A 27,871-nucleotide genomic window follows, 5' to 3' on the forward strand; every position below is an offset into this window, starting at 1 on the left:
TTTTCTCCTTGGCAAAGAGGGGATAATGACAGTATCTGCCTCAGAGGATCGTCACGATGATCAGATAAGAGAACGTGTGGGGCTTCCCTGGTGGCGCAGTGGTTGAGAGTCCGCCTGCCGATGCAGGGGACACGGGTTCGTGCCCCGGTCCGGGACGATCCCACATGCCGCGGAGCGGCTGGGCCCGCTGAGCCATGGCCGCTGAGCCTGCGCGTCCGGAGCCTGTGCTCCGCAACGGGAGAGGCCACAACAGTGAGAGGCCCGCATACCGCAAAAAAAAAAAAAAAAGAGAGAGAGAGAGAACATGTGTGTAGAGGGCTCAGCCCAGTGCGCAGCTCCCTGTGAGTTCTCAGAGCGCGGGGTAGCAGGCAGCGGACGTCGAGGGGATGTCGAGGGGCGGAGCTGCCGCCGCCCGTCAGCTCCCGCGTCTGCCTCCGGGCGCCCTCGGCTTGGCTGCAGACCTCACCCGTCTGTGTTTACATCCTCAGGAGTCTGCGGACGCTGCCTCCCCAGCTCTGTCTCTGGCTGAACTGAGGACGGCCTGCAGTGACAGCGAGCTGGCCGCGGAGTTCGCCAACGCCATCCGTCGGTAAGCGCCCTGCTCACAGCCCCGCTGCGCAGTTTATTCCAGGAGTGACGGCTGGGTGCCAGGTTCTCCCCGCATGCTCCTCATGGAGCATTACAGGCTGCTTGGGGAGGAGGAGGCGCCCATACGGGCTTTTTTGGCCCAGACCTGGAGGCCAGAAAGGGGAATGACGGGGAGAATATATACAGTCATTTCACCTCCAGGTAGAAGAGGCCTCTTTCTGTACTTTTTGGTTGTGGTGTGGCATTGGCTAGAACCTCAGGTCTGTGTTAAATGGTGAGGAACAAATCAGGCATCTTCTCATATCACTGGGATGGAATATTGCGAGTAAATTTTGTTGGATCTTTAGGGAATTTTTAACAATTTCTTTGGCTGCTTTATACGTGTATCGTATTTCTCAAATATAAAGGTAATTAAGTTGACTGAAGGAAAGAAAAAAAAAAACAGGCATCTTTATCTTGTTTCTAGCTTCAGTGAGAACGCCTCCCTCCCCATCTCTGGCTCTTTCCAATCAGACGGCCTCATTGTTGATTCACTGCTGGACGTTTTTCCTCTACTGCGGCTGTTTCTTTCCCTCTATTCTTTCTCTCTGGATCTGTCTTCCATATTCCTAACTTTTCATACTCTCGCCACCCTTCTGCACTCTGTTCTGGAGGAGGGCTGTCCAGTCAAAAGGTAATGCAGACCACGCCTGATGTCCTAGGAACCACATTTAAAAAGTAGAAAGAAACAGGTACAGTCCACTTTAATAACGTATTTCATTTCACTCATTGTATCCAAAATACCATTTCAAAATATAAATCGATATTTTTAAAAGATATTGAGATATCTTTTTTTTTTACTAAATGTTCAAAATCTACTGTAAACCTAGTAAATTTACACTTACAGCACTTCTCAGATTCAAACCAGTCAACATTTCCAGTGCTCAGTGGCTCACGTGGCCATGGCTGCCCGATCGGATAGTGCAGTTCTGGGGAGGTTCTGCAGCTCTGTTTTCCAGCTCACTCATTTATTCCTTAGCTCGAGCCATCATGGTGTTTGGGTGATGTGTTGAGTTTATTTTGGTGATGAAACCTATCATCTCTTGTGTCATGATATCTTCTTGTGTCTCTCTGAGGATATTTCTTATACTTATTCTGAAATGTTATTTTGTCTACTGTATTAACTTGCCTCACATGTGAGTTTTTAAGGTTGAGTTTTGTGACTCACTCTTGGCTTCGGCTCACAAGCTTGCCTCCTGGGCTTTCTGTTCCTCCCGGCCGCATATCTGACCCAAGCGTCCGGTCCCCTCCGGCTCTAATGGCCAGCACCTCTCACTGAAGCACCTCTGAATCCCTTTCTTCCTTTTGTAGCAGCTTGCTTTTGTGTGCATTTTGAGTTGTGGTTTCCTTTTTCAAGAAGAATAAAAATCTGCCTTTCCTTTTTTATGATTCCTCAGGGTTTCTGGCAGACAAAGAGCACTCCTTAGTTTCCATCGTGCTTGAGGATTTTTTTAAAGATACATTTGCCATCGTTTCTGGGGATTTGGGGTAGGAGGGGAAGGCTACAGTGTGCGCTCAGGCTGCTGTCTTGGTCCAGCCAGGGCTGTTTATCTTATAGTGTAGCCTCCAGGCTGAGGGTGGATTGCAGGCTGCCACGTGGGGAACCTCACTACCCTCCTGATTTACTCACCGCCACTTTTTGTCTTTCCTTCCAAGTTGTAATAGCTCAGTTTTTACATTGCCAGTGCCTCTGGCCATGTGGTTAAATGGTAATCGCTTTGCTTGAGGCAGGAAGAGAGAAGCTGCAGGGAAAATGCCCTCAGCTAATCCTAATGACGTGATTGCGCCAGAAATTCGGGATGCAAACCACCCCCTGCTGCCAGCAGGGAGCCATTTGGATATTGTATCTGTAAGCTAAGCCCCTGCATTTTTCAAGTTCCCCGAACCTCAGAGGCCTTCGCTGGCACAAGCACGATGCAGGTTCTGCTGACTAAACATAAAGGGATTTCATTTGTTCTGTCAGTCACAATGGATTTCCAATAGCCAGCCTTAAGTTGCTTAGCATGGATTTCTAATCAAGCCCCAGATATATGGAGCCAAGAAAGAACCCACAGGGCTACAGGAAAAAGGAAAATAACATAATTATACTGTAAATATAGCTTAGAAAGTGGAATCGTCATTTCATGAGGTTATATAATACAGACACCTAAAGGCTGAGGTTTGGGGATGTTTTTATTTTTAAAAATCAAGTGGAAACTACCACCTTCTTTGAAGATGTTAAATCACCGCCACACTAGTGGTTGAGTCCGTTGAGGGAACCTTCCCAGAATTTTCAGACATACTCCTACCTTGGAAAAGGACGGTTCCAAACACCGAAGCTGTGGGCCAGGGGAGCCAGACTGAGAAGAGCAGGTGTGGTGAGGGGGATGGAGCAGAGGCTAGGCATGGACTTTTCTGGAGGAGAGCCCCTAGGAATGTGCCTTGTGACATTCTAGTCACTGGTCCTAGGTTCCTGCCCTGTCCCAGCCTAGTCTCCGCAACACCTAGCGGGGCTGCAGCCTCGGTCGGGCCCCTGCCCTGCGACCCTGCTCTCTCGGTGTGTCTGCTCCCAACCTTCTTCTGTTTGGAACAAAACCAAGCCTCCGTGCAATCACACATTTACTGGCTACCTCCCATCTGGTCTGATTTCATTCCCTCCACTTCCATGGACGTTTATTGTAGTTTATTGGCTCCGGGGTTGCCATAAAACCCCATCTGGATGACCAGGTTTCCAAGTCTTGCACATGAGTTTTTTTTTTTATCAGGGCACCTTGTCTTTGCTGTTGTCTGCATAGGCTGCGTGCTACAAAACCCTTCTCCATCCCAGATCCCTCTCTTGCTTGTGGTCCTAGTAAAATTTAACCGAACCACCAAAGAAGTAAACTATACAAATGCGGTTAAGGAGAGGGAATTTTCAGAAATGAGTTTTCTTTGTACTTCACGTGGTACTCATGTAGCGTGCCCGCGGGAGCCGAGCACAGCTGAGAGGAGCAGACTGTTCCATCTTCGCCATACTTAGAAAGCAGCGAGGGGCAGGTGGTGTTCTCCATATGATGCGGGAAGAGGCGGGGGGGGGGGGGCGGGGGGGGGGGAGACCGGCACTGCAAGGCCCAGCGGTTTCCCAAGGTCACACAGTGAGGCAGCGGGGAAATCGCAGGCCCCGCCCCCCACGTCTCCCGGACCCCTGCGTGCTGGCAGAGGTTTGCTTGCAGGTGAGTGTGAGCTGAGCCCGCTCGTGTGGGCTCACCTACACCTGGACCCGGCATAGTATGCATGGCCTGGGCAGATGGGAATCCCTGTGCTCCTGGTACACAGCCGCCCATCTGTCCACCGAAGGCTGAGGACACGTGAAGGGCTGGTGGTGAGGGCGGACTTCCTCAGATGCACAGAGCCCAGGTCGTTGCGGTTAGAAGGTAAGGATGCTGTGCCCCTCAGTGCTGAGGGACAGGGAGGAATCAGGAAAGGGCTGTGACGTGGTGAGCAGCAGCATGTAGCATCACCTCAGATGATTCCACACCCCTGTCCCTGGGCCCCAAGGCAGGTCAGGACCAGCTCCGTCTCCCACCCAGGCACCGCAGAGGTCGGCCGCCCTGTCCCTGCAGGAGGCTGTGCTCATTTAGTCACAGGCCCGCCAGGGGCTCTGCTGAGCGCTTCGGGGCACTGGCAGCTGCCACCTGTGCCTGCAAGTGCCAGATGGTTCTGTAAAACGCTAAGTGAAGGCAATCAACAAATCACAGCGGCCGCTCTGTCCAGGGACAGGATGCGCCCGACTCATCAGCAGAGAAGGGGCACTTAGACTTCCTTTCATCTCTCTGATGAGTTACAGGCGAGCTGCTGCTGCCGGGAGAGGGCTGTGTGTCAGATCCCTGTAGGGAGACATCGGGGGTAGGTGGGCCCCGACTGGTTAGGGTGGTCACAAGAGACCAGATCTGGAGGACGTAGATGTGCCCCTGTGGGGAGTGGAGCTGGGCCATCCAGGAAGATACACAAGGCGGCGTCTCGGAGTTCAAAGAGACGGAGTGGGAACTCCCTGGTCAGCCCTGGCCCGTGGGCCTCCACCGCTGGGTGAATTACTCCTAATGGAAGGGACTCCAGATGACACATGAACCCACAGCGCTGACACAGAAGCCAAGCAAAGAACATGTTTCAAAGCAAGGAAGCGACCACTTCAGGTTGAGGTGGGTTAAGAAGGGGAAAGGCAAGAAGCGAAGACAGCTGGTAGGAGAAGGTCGCTGTGCAGAGAGGGAACTCTGGGGGAAGTGTCTCTAAGAAGGAGACCCCGGAGCGCATCTGTGTGCGCCTGAGGATGACCCCGTAAGAGCGGGCCCTCTCAGGGTCACAGAGTAACTTGACACGACGCAGATCTGATGGTACCCTCACACTCGTGTTCGTCTGCTGTGTAACAAAGTACCACAAGCTTTGCAGCTTGAACAATGCCCATTCATTAGCTCACAGTTTCTGTGGGTCAGCAGGGCGCAGCACGACTGGCTTCTCTGCTTAGGGTCTTACAAGGCTGCAGTCAAGGTGTCATCCAGGGCCCTGTTCTCATCTGGAGGCTCTTGGGAGGAATCTGCTTCAATGCTCGTTCTGCCTGTTGGCAGAAGTCAGCTCCTGGCAGTTGTAGGGCTGACATCCCATTTTCTTGGGGCTCTTGGCCAGGTGTAACTCCTAGAGGCCTCTAGAACTTCTGCACAGACTTCCTGGTCCTCAAAGCAGCAAACACCTCCCTCTTATCACATCCCTTCCCTGCTTCAAATCTCTTTCCAGGAAGAGCCCAGTCCTTTTTAAGGGCTCACCTAAGTCCACCAGGTCTACCCAGAATCATCTTATCCTAAGATCAGCTCTTTGGGACTTTAATTACATCTGCAGAATTCCCTCACAGCAGCACCTGGATGACTGAATAACTGGGATGTGTGTATCCTAAGGGGCCAAACTCTCGGAGGCCATTTTAGAACTCTGCCTACCACACCTCATTACCTAAGACCTTCCAGTGACTCCGGCTGTCTGTGTCCAAGCTCCTTCGCAAGTGTGTGATCTGACCCCTGCCTGCTTCTCCACCCTCGCCCTATCACATGCCCCCTCCCACCCTGAGCCACACCAGGCCGCCCACCCTCTCTGTGCCTCTGGGGCTTCAGTGCTGCTGCTACCTCTGACTTCACACCACCAAAGCCCACGTCCCAGGCACTCACAGCACTGTGCCTCTTCCCTGTCTATAAAATTTGTTTATTTTTTGGTTCTCGTGAGCCCTGATTTCGTTCTATCAGAGATCACATCATTGCTTTGTTTCTTATGTGCCTGCCTCTTCTTCCCCTGCTTCACCCTCCGCTGCCTGCAGGAGAGTCCCTTGTGGGGGGGGGGCAGGGGTCATGACTTACCCAGCTGTACGACTCTGGTGACTTTGTTCCTTCTAAACGATCCCTCAGTGATCTCAGCCGCACTTCTCTCTGCCCACTGGACATCTCCCCCGAATATCAGGCTAGAGCCTTAAAACACACCATGTCTCCGGGCTTCCCTGGTGGCACAGTGGTTGAGAGTCCGCCTGCCAATGCAGGGGACACGGGTTCGTGCCCCAGTCCAGGAGGATCCCACATGCTGCGGAGCGGCTGGGCCCGTGAGCCATGGCCGCTGAGCCTGCGCGTCCGGAGCCTGGTCGGCAGCGGGAGAGGCCACGGCAGTGAGAGGCCCACGTACCGCAAAAAAAAAAGAAAACACACCATGTCTAAAACAGAAATTGTAATCCCGTTTCCTCCTGCCCTTTGAAATTGGCCTCTTTTTCAGAATTCCTATTTATATTTAAAAAAGTAAATTTTTCTAGTGATCCAGGATTATAATTTTGAAGTCTCCTATCTCTGTCTCTTGTCTGCAGATCGTAATGTTTTTTTTCCATTAAAATCCCATCCATCCCATGCCATTTGCATTGCCTTCTCCTGAGTTTAGCCCTCAATCCCTCAGAACTCAGTAGCATCCCGATGGGTCATTCTACCATTAGTCTCACCTTGTGTTCTGCCACCAAAAATACCTTAAAACACACTTCTGATCATGCTGCTCTGCAGATACACCTTCAGTGGCTTGGCCTGCAAGATCATCTGTAGGTCCCTAACTTAACTTCCTAGCCCATATTTCAAATGTTTCCCTACATGTAACCTGCGGTCCAGATTCATCTGGGCAGTTCATCTTTCCGAGAGCATGCCCTTTGCTTTATCCCCCCACCCTGCCCCATCTCTTTCCACCTGGGGACCCCTCCTCTTCACCCCCTCCCGTAGGACACTCATCTTCCGGAAGCTTCCTGTGTCACCTCTTCTCTGCGCCCCTGATGGTACAGACCACTTGTCGTCCATCGGTGCCCACAGAGCCCATGGTTGTCAGAGGGCCTTAGAACAAACCACAGCAAGCCTCCTTGAGTTCAGGTTCATGTCCAAGTTCCAAAAACATCTGCCCAGCTCTAGAAATCTTCCAGATTTGTAGGAAAGAACAACTGGCCATGAAAGGAAGGAAGATGGCACTGATCGACCCCTATTTCAGCAGCTATGGATTAATACTGTTTTTGAGCCGTACACATAGTGGATTGAAATGAAGAAGGAACTGGTTGGAGTCCTTTAAAGAGGGAGACCCCACTGAGCAAACAAGCAGCAGAATCTTCACCATTTTATTAGTAGGACCATTATTTTTAAGGGTGCTGTTTTATTAAACTTGCACTCGCTGATTCTTCCTATGTGGCTGATTTATAAGAGCAGTCAGGCAGTGGAAGTTGTGCTCAGAATTCCGTAAATGCACAGGGGTCTGCAGGACGTTAATGGAATACAAAGTGCACCTGTGAGTTCATTAGCATGTCAACAAATGACTGAGCTCCAGAGCCGGCCTCAGAGGGCACAGGGAAAGACCAGTGCTCATCCTGGGGGTTGAGGTAGGCGTTGCTTGGATAACTGAGATTTCTTTTTATTCCTATCATTCCCCCCACGTTCCAAAAGCTCAGAGAAAAGGCCTTGCCCTGGATCGCATAAAGGCAGAGTGATGGAGAACATCCAAGCACCCTGTAGCATGGGCAAGGCAGCAGCGTGCAGATGTGCAAGAAACATGGTCGTAGGGAGGTCTGGGCCGTCATCTTGTGGCTACTCCTGGCAAACTCGCCCCAACACAACACCTGCGGAACATCATTAACTGGGACACCCCCTCCTTAGTTCCACAGGCCTGGGCTCTTCACCAGAGAGCTGTCTGCTCTGTCTCCTGCCCCACTGTCTGCTCGTTATGAAGCAGCATACTTCAGCAAGATGCTGAAGAGCAGGCTCGCAGACAGACCCCTGGGTGCATCCCAGCTCCGCAGGCGAACCTGGCGAGTCTCTTCACTGCGCCTCAAGTGCCTCATCTAGAAGACTAGAATAATAATAGAGTACTGACCTCCAAGGCTTGTGGTGAGAAATAACTTCATCCTTGTAAAGGACTTAGAGCTGTTACTGCTGGCCGGTTTTTCTAAAAGAGAAGTAGTTATAGACTGTAATGGCTACCATGAAGGAAAGAAATAGAGTCATAGTCTCTGCGGAGATTTTTTTTTCCCCCAAAAAAAGTAAATATAGGTTGCAATGAATAATGGGGAAGTGACAAGGTGCTGGGATGTCATTACCCTGGGACATTTGTTTAGATGGTTGATCAGGGTAGGCTGTTCTGAGGAGGTGACATTTAAGCTGAGATGCGAAGGAGGAAAAGTAACCGTGGGGAGGAAGTTCATCCCAAGCAGAGGGGACTGACTGCACGGGGTTCTGTCCTGGGAAAAAGCTTGGTGTGTGCGAAGAATGGATAGGATTCCAGGGTGCGAGGGGGAGGGCGATACCAAAGACTGGGTCAGGCAGGGCCTTTAGTCAGAGTAAAGCCACGGACTGTATTCCAAGTGCAGGGCAATAATACGATCTGAGTTGTCATATTAAAAACTTCCTCTGGCCGCTCTGTGAAAGCTAGACTCTGGGGTACAGAGGTGAAGCAGAAACACCAATTAGGAGGCTCCTGTGGTTGTCCAGGAGAGAAATGATGGCAGCTTGGGCCTGGGTGGTGGCAGGAATTGCACCCATTTGGTAGGTGGGGTTTGCTGCTGAGCGGACGTGGAGGACGAGGAAAAGGGAGGGTCAAGGCTGACTGAAGACGGGTGTCGGCAACTGGGTGAATGGCCTTGCCGGCCTCTGACAAGCGAGGAAGCGTGGGTCGGGGAGGCCGTCTCAGAAGGTCTGCTTTGGACACGCTGAACTGAAGACGCCTGTTAGGTAGAGATGTCACAAAGGACAATTCCAGAGCTCTGCGGAAAGGCCTGAAGATTTAGAAGTTTTTAGCATGTAGGTAGTTTCTAGGGAAATAAATGCAAATGGAGAGAATCAAGTCAAGAAAGGGTGGGGTACAAAATAGGGTCCAGGCCCAAGTCCTAAATACTCCCAGCACGTAGAGGTGGAGGAGAGGATGAGGAACCAGGGCAGAAGACCGCACGGACAGCTGGGGAAGTGGGATGAAATCCAGGCGCTCGGGGAAGAGAAGGTGCCGACAGAAGATCAGGCCAGAGAGGGACCCTTGATTGTGTCAATGCCCAGATCATCGGTGGCCTCGTGAGCAGTTTCAGTGGAGACAGAAGCCTGGTAATGGAAGGTGAGGAAGAGGAACCACATAGGCGGACCATTCTCTCGTTGTCTAATTCCACATAATGAGCAATTACAAAGAAATTCTAGGGCTTCCCTGGCGGCGCGGTGGTTGAGAGTCCGCCTGCCGATGCAGGGGACGCAGGTTTGTGCCCCGGTCCGGGAAGATCCCACATGCCACGGAGCGATTGGGCCCATGAGCCATGGCCGCTGAGCCTGCGCATCCGGAGCCTGTGCTCCGCAACAGGAGAGGCCGCAGCAGTGAGAGGCCTGCGTACCGCAAAAAAGAAAAGAAAAGAAATTCTAGGTCCTGTGGCTGCGACTCCCTGCGGTTTGGTGTGATTACAGCTCCTCTGGAAGGTTTCCTGGCCGGTGCAGCCACTGCCCACCTCATCGGGCCCGGGCTCTTGCCCTGCCTCCCCAGCCTCCTCATCTGGACTTAGTGATTAAAGCACTGCAGCTGGCCTTTTTCTTTGCGGGAGAATGCAGCCTCCTCCCTGATGGCCCCGAGAACTCTGCTTCCAGACCCCCCGGGCACACTGACAGCCTCACTGCAGAGGCCCGCGAGGCCGTCCCCTGCCCAGGCTGCCCGCCTGGATTTTCTCGTCACCAGCAAACTCCCACTGTGAGTCTGCCTCTCACCTCCCCTGTGTGTATGCCACTGCTGACAATTACGCTTCAGTTAAAAATAAAAAGCACTTCCGGCTGCGTGGCTAAAGTAAGATTTGGAGGACCTTTTGTAACCAAAGATGAACCTGGGGATGGGGCGGAACCTGTAAGTGAAACCCACGTGTGTGCTGGGGGCTGTGGGTCTTCGTGGTGAGAGTAGGAGCCAGGATTGTCTTCTTGCTGCTGTAGGTGCATATTCCTGAGGGTCTGTATTACTGAGTATGAAGACACAAGGAAGGGATTACACAGTTCTGGTCGTTCTGGAAAACACTGTGTGAACACATTACCATGGAGGGGCAAGTGGAACATGTAGTGTTTAATTTGTACTTTCTCATCTGCGCGGAGCCTATGAAAGTGTTCCTTTTAGCCTTATTACCTAGACAAACCATAGAAATTCTTTCTGAACTGAAAGCCAAGCAAATTTGAATCAGAAACTAGAAGGAACAGGAAATGAATGGTTGAGGTTCCAGAGTGACTTGGATTAGCAGGTTTATGGCTCTCAGTGTGTTTCAGGTCCTCCTTTGAAAATCAGAGGAAAGCTGTGGTCTTCAGAAAAGTAGAACCGTGCGTGTAATTTTGCATAAAAATTCAGAGAGTTCAAGACCACAGGAAGCTCATTTGTAGACCCAGGTAAATAGCACTGCTGCCTTACCAGAGTTTCCCAAATTTGCACAATAATATCACCTGAGGCATTCTTTTTTATTGAGGCATAATAGACATATAACATTATATTAGTTTCTGGTGTACAACGTGATGATTCAATATTTGTATATATTGCAAAATGATCACCATAATAAGTCTAGTTAACATTTGTCACCATAGTTACCAAAAAAATTTCTTACTTGTAATAACTTTTAAGATCTCCTCTCTCAGCACCTTTCAAATACACAGTCCAGTAACGTTTAGTCACCATGCTGTACATTACATCCTCGGGACTTATTTTATAACTGGAAGGTTGTACCTGTAACCCCCTTCACCCATTTCGTCCGCCCCCAGCCCCACCTCTGGCAGCCATCAGTCTGTTCTGTGTATCTATGAGCTTGCTTTTTGTTTTTTTAGATTCCATATACAAGTGAGCTCATACAGTATTTGTCTTTGTCTTATTTCACTTAGCATAATGCCCTCAAGGTCCATCCATGTTGTTGCAAACGGCAAAATTTCACTCTTTTTTATGGCCGAATAATATTCCATTGTGTATGTATCCCACATCTTTATCCATTTATCCACCGATGGGCACTTAGGTTGTTTTCATATCTTGGCTATTGTAAATAGTGCTGCAGTGAACATGGGGGTGCAGATATCTTTTCAGGGTGGGGATTTCATTTTCTTTGGATAAATGCCCAGAAGTGGAATTGCTGGATATGTGGGTTTTATTTTTAATTTTGGGGGGAACTCCCATTCTGTTTTGCATAGTGGCTACACCAGTTTACATTCCCACCAACAGTACACAGGGTTCCCTTTTCTCTGCATCCTCACGAACATTTGTTATTTCTTGTCTTTTTTATAATAACCATTCTGACAGGTATGAGGCAATATCTCATTGTCGTTTTGATTTGCATTCCCCTGATGATTAGTGATGTCGAGCATCTTTTCATATGCCTGTTAGCCATCTGTTTGTCTTCTTTGGAAAAATGTCTATTTAGATCTTCTCTCTTCTGCTCATTTTTCTTTTTTTAATTTTCTCTTTCATTCAAACCCTGGCTTCTGCTCATTTTTTAATCAGGTTGTTTTTTTCCTATTGGGTTGTATGGATTCTTTATTTATTAGATACATGATTTGTAAACATTTTCTCCCATTCAGTAGGTTGCCCTTTCATTTTGTGGTTTCCTTTGATGTGCAGAATTTTAGTTCGATGTAGTCCCATTTATTTATATTTGCTTTTGGTGTCAGATTCAAAAAATCATCACCAAGATTGATGTCAAGGAGCTTACTGCCTGTGTTTTCTCTAGGAAGGAGTTTGATGGCTTCAGGCCTTACCAGGTCTTTAATCCATTTTGAGTTAATTTTTGTGTATGGTGTAAGACAGTGATCCGGTTTCATTCCCTTGCATGTAGCTGTCCAGTTCTCCCGAGACCATATATTGAAGAGACTGTCCTTTCCCCATTATACACACACACACACACACGCGCGCACACACACACACGCGCACACACACACACACACTTGGCTCCTTTATCATAAATTAATTGGGCTGTCTATTCTGTTGTATTGATCATGTGTCTCTTTTTATGCCAATACCGTGCTGTTTTGGTCACCTGGAGCACTTCTTTTTAAATTTATTTATTTATTTATTTATGGCTGTGTTGGGTCTTTGTTGCGGTGTGCGGGCTTCTCATTGCGGTGGCTTCTCTTGTTGCAGAGCATGGGCTCTAGGCGCATGGGCTTCAGTAGTTGCAGCACACGGGCTCAGTAGTTGTGTCTCACGGGCTTAGTTGCTCTGCGGCATGTGGGATCTTCCCGGACCAGGGCTCAAACCCGTGTCCCCTGAATTAACAGGCAGATTCTTAACCACTGCATCACCAGGGAAGCCCTGGAGCACTTCTTGAAACTGCACTTCCTGGGTCTCAACCCAAACCTACTGAATCAGAATCCAGGGATACCCCTGGTACTGTTACTATAAACACATGCTCTAGAGCAGCACTGTCCGCGAGTAACATCACATGAGCCACAAAGGCAAGCCATGATGTGTGTAACTACATTTTCTAGTAGCTACGTTAAAAACTGTAACGAACAGGGAAATTAACATATTTAGCCTAGTGTATCTAAAATATTATCATTTCAACATATAATCAATGTTTTTTCAGTTATTTTACCTTCTTTTTTTCATATTAAGTCTTCAAATTCCAGTGTGTATTGTACACTTACAGCACATCTCAGATCAGACTGGCTGAGTTTCAAGTGCCCAAATGGCCTCCTGACGCCTCTAGGCTGCGTGTGGGAAGCGGCCCTAGAGTTGCTACCGCGCAGGGGTTTAGCGTTTGTCCAGACAAGCGACGCCAGAGGCATGACTCGTACTGCAGGCGTCTGCCTGGCTCAAACAAAAACAGGTATAAAGTAACTCACATTTTAGGTTTAAGTTTGAGGTTTAGCCTGTCTTTATAGCTTTAAATAAATCAGCATCCTGGTTTTCTACCCTGGTGTTTGGACAGCAGTTCACTCCCATCTCCCTCCCTTCCGGAGGCCTAAGGGGTTCTGGGGACAGTTCTCAGCTCCCAGAGATGGCTCCCCACTCCCAGCCCTGTCCCCATCTCCCTTCACCCCCAGCCAGGGTTGGGCAGGGTCTCTGAGGGCCTCTCTTGCCTTCCTGGGTTCCATCCTCCATTGGAGCCTGCCAGTTCTGGAAGGTTCCCTCCAGTCCCCAGGGGCCTGGGCCCTTCGTTTTGCGGGAGCTGGGATTTCCACACTCGCCCTTTGGGGTTGGGGCAGGGATGTGGATGTAATTAGGGGGTGGGGAAGAAGCCGTATCACTCCAGGCAGTTTTATGTTGTGAATTTGAATTCATGGTTAGATTTTAAATTCTCTTCGTAATTTTCTTCTTCCCTTTTGCACTATTAATCGACTTCAGAATAAAGATAAAAGAATTTGAAACAGTAACAAAACGTAAAACAAATAACCCTTCCCTATTCTTTGTAGCCAGAGGGAAGAGGGGAGAAATCTTTCATGCTCTCCTAACTTTTCCTCAGCTGACGGAGGGCTGCCTGCAAGGCTGAGGGGATGGGCTGGGGAAGGAGGGAGGAGCCGCCCTCTCGAAGCCCATTCTCACTTATGGTGGGAAATGGTGCCACTCTGGGATTCCAGTGGGAAATGCAGCCAGATCTGAGATTTCCTGGTGGCCACTAGGGCCCAGGAGAAACCTCAGCAACCTGGAGGCACTAGCTGGAAGGCTCTGCGGGGGAGGGGGGGCCTCCAGCTCCCTTAGGGCTGGTGGGAGGAAGTCACTGGGCGCTACGCACACTTATCCTCACTCACAGAAGCAGGCCTGGAGTTTTGTGTTGCAATTCCTTTCTTCATTAATGAATTTGGGAAGCTGGAACTGCGCTTACAGTAGCTGGAGGCAGAAATGTTAAAGATTAGATACTTGAAAAGCCAGGAGGGGAGAACCAGGGCTGAACCACTGAGCACCTGTGAGTCCTCCCCTTCAAGGTCACCCCCCAGGCCCATCCTACAGGAAGCACAACTGAGACTCCACACACACTTTACAAAAGCATCCAAAATTATAAACACTTCAAGCAACTCGAAATGAGTCAGGTAGAAAGTGAAAGCGTCCCGTCATCTCCCTTCCCGGAGTTCAGCACTGTTGAGTGTTTAGCCTTCTAGTCAGTCACTACAGTGTATCAGCTATTCACACATTTTTGGTTGTTTCTGCAAACATGACATTCAACGGAACTCACCCTTTTCGCTTGACAGTGTATCAGCTGCTCTTCCGTGCCAGTGCACGTCAGTCTGCTTTATTAACAGGGAAGAGCATTTCAAGAGAACCACTAGGAGACCCTGAGCGACTTAACCAGCCCCCTGGTTGTTTCCCATTCTTAAGCTTATAACCAGAGCTTAAGTGAATCCAACTGTCATCTCATGTATAGGAACCTACACTCATACTGTTTCTGTAAGGAAAATTCCTATAGTTTCTTAGTCAAGGGATGGGTTCATTTTGTATTTTGCTAGATGCTGGCAAATGCCTTCCAGAACCATCATGCTAATTTACATTCCTCATACACTCATGAGTTGTTTTTAGAGGAGTTTCTTCCATAAATCCTGGTTAGTCGGTACGCTCCACGGTATCCCATACCTTCAGTGACCTGTTTTAACAACTGTTGTCACCGTGAAACTATCCCCTCGCACGGCGCTCGGCACTCAGGATACGTCAGGGAAGAAACCAAATAAGGTCCTTGCCGCCCTAGAGCCTGCATGCCGGTGGGGGAGTCTGCTGAGCAGATTACGACCGACTGTGCCGAGCGTGCCACGTGTGACAGAACACAGTGGCACCGTGCCTGTGATGGGGACCTCGGGAGGGAGGAGGGCGGTCGGTGACGCCTCCCTGCCCAGGTCTGTGCTCTCAGGGGAATTAGAGGAAGGCAGTAAGCTGACTTGGACACCAAAAACCTCCTAAGTCACTTGTCTTGGGTTCCTGCAGTAGTAAAGACCCAATGGAACTTGAAGCCAGGGACTGGGGGAGTCGAATGAGCGCGAATATAACTTCCATACTTGAAATGTGATCAAGGACTTTCAAAATGAGAATACCAATTCTCCCTCTACCACGACCACACCTTTTTTTATTTTGCCTGGTAGGACTGTGTTGATTTCATTGAGAAGGGACTCATCCCAGGTAGGCACCCAGGCCAGGTTTATACTCTTGAATCCCCGCATGGTTCAGGAGATGCTTAGCACACTTGGAAAAGAGCACAGAGACCAGGACAGGGGTTTGTGGTCAGGCTGCACTCTGCTTGCTGAGTATCTGGTCTGCCCACAGCAGGAAGGAACTTCTCCGTCTGGAAGACGAGAAACAACTTCCTGTCCTATTCCTCTGCAACACGCACTTAGATCTCTAAAGGGCCCTTATCATTAAAAGCAGACTCCAGCGGGCCTTCGAGACTGCGGTGGTGAGGTGTTCGGGCTCTGCAGAGGGGCGCTCTTGTGCTCTCTGGTGTCTCCCTTTGGTCTGTACTCCTGCCTTTGGACTTGGCAGGCTAAGCCTTCCTCCTCTCTGCCAGGGCAGCAGCCATCTCCGTTCTCTCACGTTACTCACAACATGCTGCATCTCTCCTTGATACAGAGAAAAGAAGTTAAAGGCCAGAGTTCAGGAGCTGGTGAGTGCCTTGGAAAGACTCACCAAGAGCAGCGAAATCCGACACCAGCAATCGGCGGAGTTCGTGAATGACCTGAAGCGAGCCAACAGGTAAAGTCTCCGTTTGTAATCCACAGCAGTGCTTGGACTCATACACCAGGGAGAACGTTTCCATAATTGCTGGAAATCAGCTGTAGAGAACAGTGAATCCTCAGCTGTCTCCCTTAGAGCCTGACCTTCCCTAGGGTATGACTTCCCAGTGTTCCACAGAAACCTAAGAAATGCTCCGTAAGGACAAGTCCCTGGGTCAGATGTGTCTGGGAGACGCAGCAGACTGTGGTCCCTTCCTAACACTTCATATAGGAAAGGTTCTGAGAAGTCATTCAGTTTAAAAAAAAAAAAAAAATCAGCCTATGTTTAAGCCAATGTTTTCAAAGCAAAACTGGCTACACAACTTTTTTTTTGAGCAGCATTCAAAAATCGGGTGGAACACTTTAGGGAGCATTGCTCTAAGACAGCAGCCGCAAACGTTGTGGGCTCGTGACCCCTGTAAAAAAGTAAGGACCTCAAAGAGTTTTGTTCTTATAAAAATTATCTGTCTTGATAAATTTCATTTGAGAAACTAAAACAAATTTTAAATTTTTATTCATGTACAAAAAACCCCACAACTCACTACATAGAATACAAATGGCATTTATTTAAAAAATTACTATTTTCCAAAAAATAATTAAAAGAGTGGCACTGCTTCTACAATTTTACAAATATCTTTAATATTTGGTTTAATTCAGGACAGCTAGATTCTCACATCCGCTTCTCCAGGCAATATGTGGTTTTGAAACATACTGAGGAAACCCAGCTTCGTGTACATCTGTAGTTAGAAAATAAAGGACCTCACAGATTTCCCTCGAGAGGGCTTTGGGAATACTGGGGGTCGGTTCTCAGACTACACTTTGAGAACCTAACAGTATATGGAAGGGATCTGGGGTGCTGTTTTGGACCAGAGAGAGTATGGGGACTTACCTAGCTCTGGGCTCAGCCCCTGCCCTCTTCCCCCAGAGGCCTGTGTCCTGTGTTTGGCTGGCAGCATTAGTAGCTTATGGCCTGTGTGCTCTGAATCCCGTCAGCCCAAAGCATAAAGGGAAACGGCTGGTGCCTCTCTGTCCTCATCCTAGGTGAGGTGACTTAGTCTGCAGTGTGTGAGGAACTCCCTCCTGCAACTGCCACTTGACCATGCTGCAAGCAGCCATGGAACAGCAAGTAGATCCACTATTGGTATTTCCATGACAGATTTCTGGAATTCAGCTACCTTTTCTGCTTATCTGTTTTGGATGTGGCCAGTTTGGATTGTTGGTTTAAATCCCTCCCGATACGTTAGTGACAAGCCTCTAGCAGTCAGGCTGAATGAATCGTGGTTAAGTCAATACACGAGTGGCCGTGAGCGTTGAAATACCACTTGATTTCAAATTCTTACTGAAGAGGCTGAGTGTCCTCTGTCTGGAGTGGTACTTACTGGACCAGGTTACCCAGTGGGCAGGACAGTGTGCATCTCAGTGCTACTTAGGATAAATCTTCATTCTCATTTCCTTCTGTTCCCACATAGCAACCTGGTGGCTGCCTATGAGAAAGCAAAGAAGAAGCATCAAAACAAACTGAAGAAGCTGGAGTCTCAGATGATGGCCATGGTGGAGAGACATGAGACCCAAGTGAGGATGCTAAAGCAAAGAATAGCTCTGCTGGAGGAGGAGAACTCAAGGCCTCACACCAATGAAACTTCGCTTTAATCGGCACTCGGGCTCCACGGTTCTGTCCGTGGAGGCTAAAGTCTAGCAGGTCGCTGAGGAGAGAGGGGCCCCAGAGGACAGAGTAACCTGTTGGGAGAAGGAGAAAAGGGAAGGTTGGCAGGTAGGTCAGCACTTGGACAATGGAGTGCCCTGGACTCAGCCCTGGGGCGAGTGGCCCTGGGACGTGGTGTAGACTGTATCCAGAGGATCCTGCCCCTCCCCTCCTGGGCTGTGGACGGCGTGGGAACCCCTGCCGTGTGTGTGCCGGCTCCGCAGGTCTTGCTTCTGCTTTCAGCACTGGCTCTATCACTCTCCCACCTTTCTGTTCTGGAACTTGTGCATTGGTGGTATAATCCAGGCATCACCTCTTCAAGATTTTCCATTCTTTTTTTCTCTTTTTGGTAGACAGCAGCCTTATCTCTGACATCCCTAATTTCTCCTCTTTCCTTCTCCTTCAGAGGAAAACTGCCCCGGGGGGAGGGGGGGCAGGGGGGTGGTGCGGAGACCGTGCTCAGCATCTAGAAGAACTGCTGCTTTGTTTATTGCAACCAGGCTTTGGTTTTCAAGTCCCAGGTATCAACATTTAAGACACAGGCTGTCACTCAGAGGTGTTCTGGGATGTCAAGCACAGGCGAATGGCACACAGGTGTTCCTTACAGTCCCAGATATGTTGAAGCTACAGGTAGAGCAGTTGGGTCTGAACAACTCTGTGTGGGAGAATGAGAACTTCCTTCACCTCTCACCGTGAAAGCAGGCCTGGGCAGGCAGCTGTCTTTAGACTGAGGTTTCCCCGTCCTGGTGGAGCCTTATTAACAGCCAAGGCTTGGAGCTGAGAGAATCCCGCTGATACGAGTAAGGGAACTAAACTTTTGTCAGGAGCAGAGACGCATTAGTACTTTCCACCACCCCAGGGCACTACATAATTGCTGTTCTGCACGAATCAAAGCTCATCCACATGAACATGTAGTTAGGTCTGGACCTGCCTCTATTGCTCTAAGGGCAAGAGGCAGGATGCTGAGTAGATAATGTTTTGCAGGCTACACTCCTCTTACAAAGGGCAGGGGGTGAGGGAAGGGCTGTTGAGGCCTCTTTTTATCCCCCAGAGACACGGTGATGGGTAGCATATGGTGTTTCAACGGGAAATGTCAAGCAAAATGCTGACAGGACTGGGCAGGAACAATGTACCTGAATTCTTTCAGGAAGGTCTTCCATTTTAAAATCAATTCTTCATCCCTTTTCTACTATAACCTTCCCTGTTGCACCTTTCACTTTTTTCAGTTCTTCTGTCGCTGCCGTACGCTGACTGATACATCTTAAAGGACCACTTGCCATTTATTCTGTAGCTCCTGAAGACCCACCTGAAGTCACCTATGAGAAATATGCCCAATGCCACAGTTCACTGTTTTGCTTATGACCAGGTCACTGCATTCACTTCCCCGTGTCCATGAGCTGCTTTCAGAGGGCATGACACAAGTTCCTCAGCCTTCTGCACAATGGGGCAGGATACTCTAGCCACCATCTTGGAAAGCAGAGCAGTTCTATCCCAAAGCAACTACCCTTCTTTCTCAGGCCAGCAGTGAGGCTGCCCCATATTCAAAAAAAAAAAAAAAAATCAACTGGTACCAGTGTGAAAGACCCAGCTTTTGGATGCTGTGAAGTACCCACTGGCTTGTGTTTCTATAAAATTCAGGTAAATTTGTTTCTGTAGAATCAGGTAAACTTGGTTCTTGTGACATTAAGTCAATTTTTACTCTTCGGATAGTTTCATTTTGTTACAAGGAAAATGATTTGGCTGAAAAGTGTCTGCAAAAAAAGGTGTAACAGATGAAATCATGGTTTTCCCCGTTTTTCCAACATGCCCAGGGAAAACGTCCTCCCTAAGCAAACCGGACTGTGCAAAGCGGGGAACCATTCATGGCTTTCTCTTGTGTGATTGAACAGGTATCAAAACAGAGGGATGGTCTTCATTTTCACCAACACTAAAAAGTGTAGCTGATGCAGGACCTCTGTCTACCATTCTTGTTGCTCCAAGTGAAAACAGAACCTGCTCTTCTAGGGTCATGGAACTCCTCCAGACCTGGGAAGTCTCAGCTCCTACATTATGAGCCCCAGTATTACTGAGCCTACTTGGCCTCATTTTGAGTTTATACTTCAGCATAATACTTTCAGATATATGGTGGTTGGGTGAAAACTATTTCCCTGGCAAAACTGTTACTTTTATAAATGTGTAGAATAAAAGCTATTAAATAGTTGATTACCTTTCCTTATATTTTTCACATACTCCCCTAAGACACAGTCCTTGTTGAAGGTGAACCTACGGGCACTTGGTTATTATGTTAATTGCAGGGCTTACTAAAACCGCATTGATTAAATAAATGATTACAGGTGCCTGGATCATTTTCTTTTTTTATAACCTGAATTTTTCTTTCTAAATAGGAGCTGGTTTATATTAACATCTCCATCAGAGGTAAACAGTGATCCTAATTATAACTTGTACAAGGTTAAAAATGTTCCGACTTTCATATGTTTGTTTTAATCCTCAGTGGTTAACCCTTTTAGGCAGTCACCTTCGCTGTTCAGAGTTGTCTCTGGCTCTTAGAGAAATAGGCATGAGAAGAAAGGACCCATTTGAAAGTTCCCTTGGAGTATAATTTCCCACTACTACACTGAGGCAAAAATCTCAAGTAAAAGAGACTTCTGTCTGTTGCTGGAGTGCCATCAACACGTGCACCTACCAACCGGATCTGATGTTCTGCCGAACCCCATGTGCATCAGCTACCAAAACTGCCATGGAATTGTAGGCGGTAAGATTCCCTTTTGAGATTTACACCAAAAGCTACTGATGCTTATGTATCTTATGTGATCAGACAGTTGGGATTTATCATGTCCTCCCTACCTCAGAGGTACACTAGATGTTTTATCATTGCCAATGCAGATAATTAACTGTTGCATATTCACTCTCATCTGCTAGCATGTCAGGTTTCTGAAGTTAATATCCATGCTGCCTGAAACTGGAATGGTAGAATAATAAAAAATTAAGTGGCAGTTAAACATAATTGCTTAATCCTCCTGTGAGATAATGCATACCTTACTAAGTCTTCCTCTGAGCCTACAGCAAGACTTTACAGGGACATTCCCCTTCTCCAGGGAGGCAGTCCAAGTTAGAGCTGATGAGGCTTTCTTTTTAGGATGAGGATAGTAAAGATTTTACTATTCTAAGGAAAACCTGAAATCACAGGAAAGTCTCCTAGTTCCCAGCTGCATATAGATTACATTATTTCAAGTGAAAAAAATGCCTCATAATTACCCGATCTGGGCTGGATTGCCTATGTAGATGGCATAAATTGTCTCCTATGGCCCACAGAAATTATCCTGCAATTATTTTTTAATTCTATCAAATATCTTAAAGCTCTCAAGAGTTTGGGGTATCATGCTTGTGTTTTAAGTGAAGTAATGAGAAAGACTACAGAAGACACCCAAACTTTTATTATTATGACTTCTGAAAGCCCTAAGCCTTTTCCATAAACTATTTGCAAATGCATAGCTGGGATTATGGCTCATCCATGAAACTAAACTCTCTATAAAGTGAACAAAGGTCATGTTCCCTAAGTTTACAGCTGCACCTATTTGTAGATGCAGCAAACAGCTTTTAATTAGACAGTTTTTAGAGCCCAAAGGGGGAGAGAATTATGATGATTGAAATTTCTGAATTGAATTTTAATTAGGGTGCATCCTATAGGGTTGCCAAGGATTTTGTGGGTGGGGAGGAAGCATAAGTAACATTTTTGTTTTTCTGCACCACGTGACAGCTTGGTAAAACAACACTGTAAAAAATTCTGAAAAACTCATGTAGCAATTATTTTTTTATTTCTCCAATGGAATGGCCTGGTTGACAGGAAATGATACTGTTACCACCTTTCACGGAGACTTGCTGGGCACTACTTTGCAGAGGCATCACTTGTTACAAAACACAAATTATGCCTTTGCTGTACACAATTCTTATTGAAGTCTATCAAAATCCTATAATAGTTAACTGAAATCCTGTGTTCACATAGGCCGGGCTGAACCTGTCACCTTCTGAAGTTCCTATTTCACACACTTGAAGTTAACTTTCTAACTAACTATACTTATTCACTAGGAGATGAATGGGGATGCCTTAGGCTGCCAAACACTAATTTTTCAGAATTGGCGCCAGAATTATCAATTAATATAATGCTGGCTGTAGCCACCACAGCATCACTGAGCACTCAGTGGCTGTTAAAACATTAAGGACGTGGAAAAGAATACAAGTTGAATAGCAGCTGTTCACGTATTCTCATTTTTTGCTAATTCTTGTGTAGAGAAAAATAGTTTCGCATACCGACAACTATTTTTGGTGAAGGGTTACATTGGATAAGTTGTCACATTGCATCTGAGTGAGATTTTGCATAGGACCAAGACAAGAAATCCTTCTGGCCCAGTAATAGCAACTGCTACTGGATCATCAAGGTTGCTACAAAATCATTTATCCACTAATCATCTGAAATACCAGCTCAGCAGTACAAAGCAAGCTAGAGACAAAATTCCCTCATACTGATGACCTGCTTAGTTATCCCAGCTCTACCGTTCACTTTTGCACTTTTTTGCAAATCAGATCCACGTGGAAAATGTTCTGTTTGTAGAACTCATAGTATTCACTTATAGTGCTCATGTCAGGACAGCCATTCGGGAGCCCCTAATAATCTGCTTCTCTTTGAACCCAGTGCAAAGATGATGAAACATGTTCACTTTTCTATGTCTGATCAGTTTTTAGACATTGTCAAGACTTACTTTGCATGAGATTTTGTTTCCTATTATTTGAAAATGTGCTACTTTTAAGCTGCTTGAATGTACTGTCAGTTATTAAAGCACATGTGACTAAGTTTGCATTTGTCAGTATTGTTCTACTGTATTAAAGTCTCATTTTAAGGTTGCCCTTTAACACTGTACTATACCTTGTAATTTTTTCTTCACTTGTATGCTCTAAATGTTTCCAGATGCCTTTAGTTTTAGCTGCTGTAAAATAGCTTTGTGTTATTTGATACAGAATTGTTTAAAAAAAATCCATTTATTTATACAGAGACATTTATAATATTTTACAATCAATCTTATATTCTGAATAAAGATTTCTAATTCGATAATGTGCTTTAACTGTATTCACTGAAGGATACGGCTGTCCTGTAATACTGTGTGTCTAACATTTAATATCAAACATCGCAGGTTTCATAGTTACATCACGAGCCCTCATCAAAGCGGGAAACTACAAGACAGACTGTATTAGGTCAAAACGGCCAACAAACAGCCAAAAGAAACCTCATTTATCGCCAATGTCTACTGGGCTGCCTTTTCTGATTTGGTATGAACGCAGAGTTAATTATCTATTGAAGGATCTGCATCTTTTTTCCTCTTTAAAAGTTACTGAAAGAGGGAATATAACAAAAAGTTACTGAAAGAGGGAATATATAACAATGAGCTGGAAAGTCACCCATGCCTCTAAAGAAGGATGATGAGCAGCTCTCCAAGGTGTCTGATGTTAGAATATTACTACAGTGTTGTCAGTTCTCATTATCAAAGCAAAGTACCTTTGACAGTAAGAGCATAACACCTTGGTTACTCTCCTTTCTTAAAATCTTAAATAAAAATTTCTATCATATCATACAGCTGCGGTCTCTAGTAGGGAAGAATGTATTTCTCTGACCCCTGAGATCCAAGGACTGGCAAGCATTCTATTTAGAAAACCAGGCTCTAATACAAAGTGAGGAATTGTTGGATTTTATGTATCTAATTAACTCACAATATAACCTTGCTTTAAAAATCAACAACCAAACCATAAACTGAGATGGAGAATACATACCAGTTTTCATTTTTCCAGAGACGACACTCTACCCTTAATATTTCCTCCTATCACATAAACATACCTTTATCTCATACTTGTCATTTTTTTTTACTGGTCCAGAGAGATGCAGCCAAAATATGAGCAACTTGCAACCTACAACAAGTATCAGTAGCAGAAGCCAGGTTAAGGTAGTAATTAAAACTGCCCAAGCAGCAAAATTTATTGATATTGCACTACAAAGAGTAAATTTAACATGATAATGTTTTTACAGAAAGCCAATATTTGATCAATCAACTGTAAAAATGTTTTAAAATACAAAGGAAACCTTCCATCATTCAAACCGTATTTAAGATAGAAGGTTTCTCATTTCTCAAATGGTGTTATTTACATCAAAAGCTTTCAAAAAGAGCATAACTGTTAAGACACAGGACTTTGTTCATTTTCTCAGTGGAGAATACAGCTGGCATTTCTAGTCAACTTTGGAAGTGCAGTAATCCTGCAAACATTTAAACTCCTGATTCATAAACATGAGTCACTGGAAATCCTTTACTTATGATAGACACACTCAATATAAGTGAAAAATCAATAGAAGTAAAATCCTTATCCTTTCATTAACACTGAGGGGAAAAGAGAAAACTATTCAGTCAGAATGTAATAAGCCCTGAAAACACAATAAGTAATACCACTCTAAAGGTTATCGATTCATTGAACTATAAGGTGCACCAACAAGGCTGATTTGGGGGTTCCTTTTCTGCTTTTCCTAAATGTTTCACAATCAAAACAAGCACCAAAAACTTCATTACTGGGCTTCCCTGGTGGCGCAGTGGTTGAGAGTCTGCCTGCCGATGCAGGGGACACGGGTTCGTGCCCCGGTCCGGGAAGATCCCACATGCCGTGGAGTAGCTGGGCCCGTGAGCCATGGCCACTGAGCCTGCGCTCCGCAACGGGAGAGGCCACAACAGTGAGAGGCCCGCAAAAAAAAAAAAAAAATTTCATTACTACCATGGACAGAATCACTCCAATGGTTTACTTACACAGTCTTTCTCGAAACATTAAAATGCCCTAGAAGGTAAAGTAATAAAATGCTGCTATAATTAAGGTAAAAATTAAATGTTAAATCATTTTACATGAGACAAAAATTATTGCTGAATAAAGTTTACAAACCTATTTAGTTATCACATTGACTCTAAAGTTCAGTTTTCTCAAGTGGAATATCATGTTTAGCAAAACCATTTCATCAATTTTTTTCTACCAGATTTTGTCAGTCCATGACTCAGCATAAATATCTTCACCTTTTTCAGACTAAAACCTACCCCAAGAAAACTGTTTTAAGACTACGTATGTTCCATGAACATTACCTAGTCTCCACAGCATCAAAGACACTTCAAATCTTGTTTTGGAAATAGGCAGGAAATATAAAGAAATCAATTCTTATTCCCTTTCCCATCCAAACTAAACTGGATGGTCACTTTAGTTAACACATGAACCATAATTCCATTTGATTAATCATTTTATTCTGAAATAAGACTTTTAAATTTTCATTAAACAGGTAAAATTAAAAATCTGAGTTGTATGAATCAATATTTAGCAAAGATGAATTTTTTATAAAGTATTAAGCTAATGAGCAAACTTCAAAAACAATTAGAAAAATATGTATATTGTGCATATATATATACACAAATATATGTATATGCAAAATAGTTCATGGTTTTATTTTCCTTCCCTATTTATTACTGAAGAAAAACAGTTTATAATATTTATAAAATGGAAGTCAGGTTACCTGTCTCCTGTCCTAACTTTGAAATGAAATTAGCAAAAAAGTAAAAGAATCAGTTCTTTGGGCTCTCGCATTTGAAATTAAAAGGTACTTGTGCAAGATCCAAACACAAACCTAAAATGACCACCAGAGACAGCAGTGCCCTAGGACAGTAGTGAAATGCACAAAGAAACTCTGCAGATAGGTCTTTTGTGCTTTTCTATCAGTGCATATCGTATGTGTTAAGACATGAAGAGTACGGCTATTCATTTGTTCCAAAAGTATTCAATATTAACACATCTAACTAACCAAACTGCTGAGGAACAGTTACTACCTTTCTCAATTTCATTCACAATTGAGAACCTTTGCTTCCATTTCCTGCCATCCACAATCTATTCCTAAATATCACAAAAGCATAGTAAGCGAAGATAATCATTTTACAAAGATCTAGCTAATATCTTAAAGCTTAAGAAATGACTAACAATGAAGATTTGTGCCAAAAATGTCTCACACCATCGTTTGCAGCTATAGATTGTTTTAGAAACTCAGATTCAATTCATTGTAAGTACACTAAAATGTTACATCCTGTCAAAAAGTCCACAGCCGAAGAATGTTAACTGAGACCTCTCAAAGACCAGCAGAATACTGCCCATTTTGCCCTAGAACTACAGAGAAGTTTCCTTTGTTCCCAAACCAATGTGACAGCTACCTGCATGAGAGACTAAAATAAAATAGCACAGGCATCCACAGCCCTCCTAACTGCTCATGGCCCAACGGTCAAAGTTAAGATGCAATCACTGCTTGTAAATTCCCACAGGGGCAGATACACCATAGGGATGCATCACAAGGAAAAAAAAAAGATTCTTTTACCGAAAGAGAAAAACCGACACGGGGTGGGCACTGAGGGGGCGGGGGGGAGTAGGGACAGGGTACAGGTGGCATGGGACAGACTCAATGGCCGCTTCCTGATCAGTCACCCCAGAAAAGGGATCAAGAAACAACAGGTCTTCAAACAGCACTCACCGGACAGAGGCCAATAACCAAAAGAACACCCAAACACCAAAAAAGCATCAAGTATATGTTCAGGGCCTTATTCTTCCACTGCACTGAAGGATTAAAGGCTACTAACAGGAGGGTCCACGCAAAACAAAGTTACAAACATAGGCAGTTGACTTCTGCATTCAGTCCCTTTCCCAGAGCACACTTGACCAGCACTACACAGCTAATGCAACCTTGTTAAGGTTAATTCCTCTTAGATTGTGCTTTCAAGCTACCATAGCTAGACCATGCCCTCTGCTAACAACAGAAGACCCAAGACAAATGAAATCTCTTTACTGGTGATTTCATAAGGAACCCAGATTAAAGAGTCAATTATGAATGTTTTCTCAAGATAAAACTTTCATAATTTATCGTAGTTTTTTGTTTACACTTCTCTGTACCTTATGTTAAAGTCTGAGCAACAAAGCTGGTGGAAGCCAACACTTCAAGTCCACTCCCAGGCAGGGGAGGTAGCTTTACTCTGTTCCCTAGCTACAGACCACCAATTCAGTAATAAACACTGTCTGCAACAGGAAACTAGACGGAAAGCATCACTATTCAGGACAAATATATGGCTACCATGTGAAGGGACTATGACACACAGCTGATTACGGCTGTGTATACTCTGGGTTGCGTTCCTGTAAGAAAGCCGTGTACTTCTAATCAGCATAGGAAGGACCAGACTCCCAAACACTGATCATTAAAGTGAGAAAAATTACATTAGATTTACTGGATTGCTTGGCAACCATACTTAGAAAAAATTATACCCAGAGCCAGAACACGCTTGGTAATAGCCACATATATTAGACTCTGCTTGGGCTAGGCAATGATCACATTTCTAGCCTCGTGCATCATACAGCACTCAATAATTGATTTTATCTTTTAAAATTTCTTCTTCATGCTTTCTTTGCCCAGCAACTATAGCTATCTTCTTCCTTCAGGGCACTTTTATTCTATAATAATAAACCTATCATATTTTTTGAAACTGCAATCCAGAACTCTACTTTGAAAGCATTAGACAGAACCTACACTGTCCATCTGCAATCTGCCATCTTTATGACAGAGGAGTACAAACTTCAAGAGCAACTCAATTCTAAGAAGAAAAAGATGCTGAGAAAGCCCATCATAATCTCATTTTTAGAATTCTTGGCAACTATACAAATATATCTTAAAGTCTACGGACAGAATACAAAGTAAGGAACTCTAGGCTTTACCAAATGATCAGGAATAAAGTTTAACAAAACTGTTACTTACTAACACCCGTTTACCTAGAGACAGGTACTTACAGAGTATTGATACCTTCAGACGGAACAAGACTTTGTCCTGCTCACCATTAATCTAAAGTTACAGTGACACGTGAGCCCCCTTCCCCAGGCTAGAAAATATCCAAGTCAGAATTGCTAGGTAACACTTATTTTTCTTCAATCAGAAAAATGTTAACAAATCTGACCTTTTAACTATGATTAATATGTGAAGAAAACACTGCCTCAGGGAATACAAAGACAATAGATGTCAATCAAAACAAAATCTCTGAGTGGGCAGAGGGAGGTCCACTGGTACAAAAATAAAGATAAAAAGCCAAGAGATGTCATCAGAGTAAGAAAAATAACTCGGCAAAAAGTCTAATTTTTTAACTAACTTTGCTCCTTACTGTTCAAGGTAACTGTTGGAAGCAAACAAAAAAAAAGCTGAGGGAATACGTAATGAAATGTTTTTAATTTTTTAAATGTACATATGCAGTCAGACCTGAACTTTTCTAAAGACTACCACAAT

At 45.5% G+C, this 27,871-nt stretch overlaps 1 protein-coding gene and 1 long non-coding RNA gene across 3 annotated transcripts in view; one reads left to right on the forward strand and one right to left on the reverse strand.

The window, feature by feature from the left end:
- MCC (MCC regulator of WNT signaling pathway) overlaps nucleotides 1–22,609 on the forward strand; it is a 440,601-nt gene extending 417,992 nt beyond the window's left edge. For both annotated transcript variants that reach the window (XM_060143381.1, XM_060143382.1), the window contains 3 exons: nucleotides 489–589; nucleotides 15,658–15,780; nucleotides 17,270–22,609. In XM_060143381.1, the coding sequence (XP_059999364.1) occupies nucleotides 489–589; nucleotides 15,658–15,780; nucleotides 17,270–17,450 (405 nt within the window). In that variant the 3' untranslated portion in view covers nucleotides 17,451–22,609. The remainder of the gene's footprint in view (nucleotides 1–488; nucleotides 590–15,657; nucleotides 15,781–17,269) is intronic.
- Nucleotides 16,415–27,748, reverse strand: LOC132516988 (uncharacterized). Its single transcript, XR_009539549.1, has 2 exons — nucleotides 23,387–27,748; nucleotides 16,415–17,284 (listed from the first exon to the last, which is right to left on the reverse strand). It is a non-coding gene; the product is annotated as an uncharacterized LOC132516988 (long non-coding RNA).
- Nucleotides 27,749–27,871: the final 123 nt, after the last annotated feature.

The sequence above is a fragment of the Lagenorhynchus albirostris genome, chromosome 3 (genome assembly GCF_949774975.1).
Source record: "Lagenorhynchus albirostris chromosome 3, mLagAlb1.1, whole genome shotgun sequence".
Lineage (NCBI taxonomy): Eukaryota > Metazoa > Chordata > Mammalia > Artiodactyla > Delphinidae > Lagenorhynchus > Lagenorhynchus albirostris.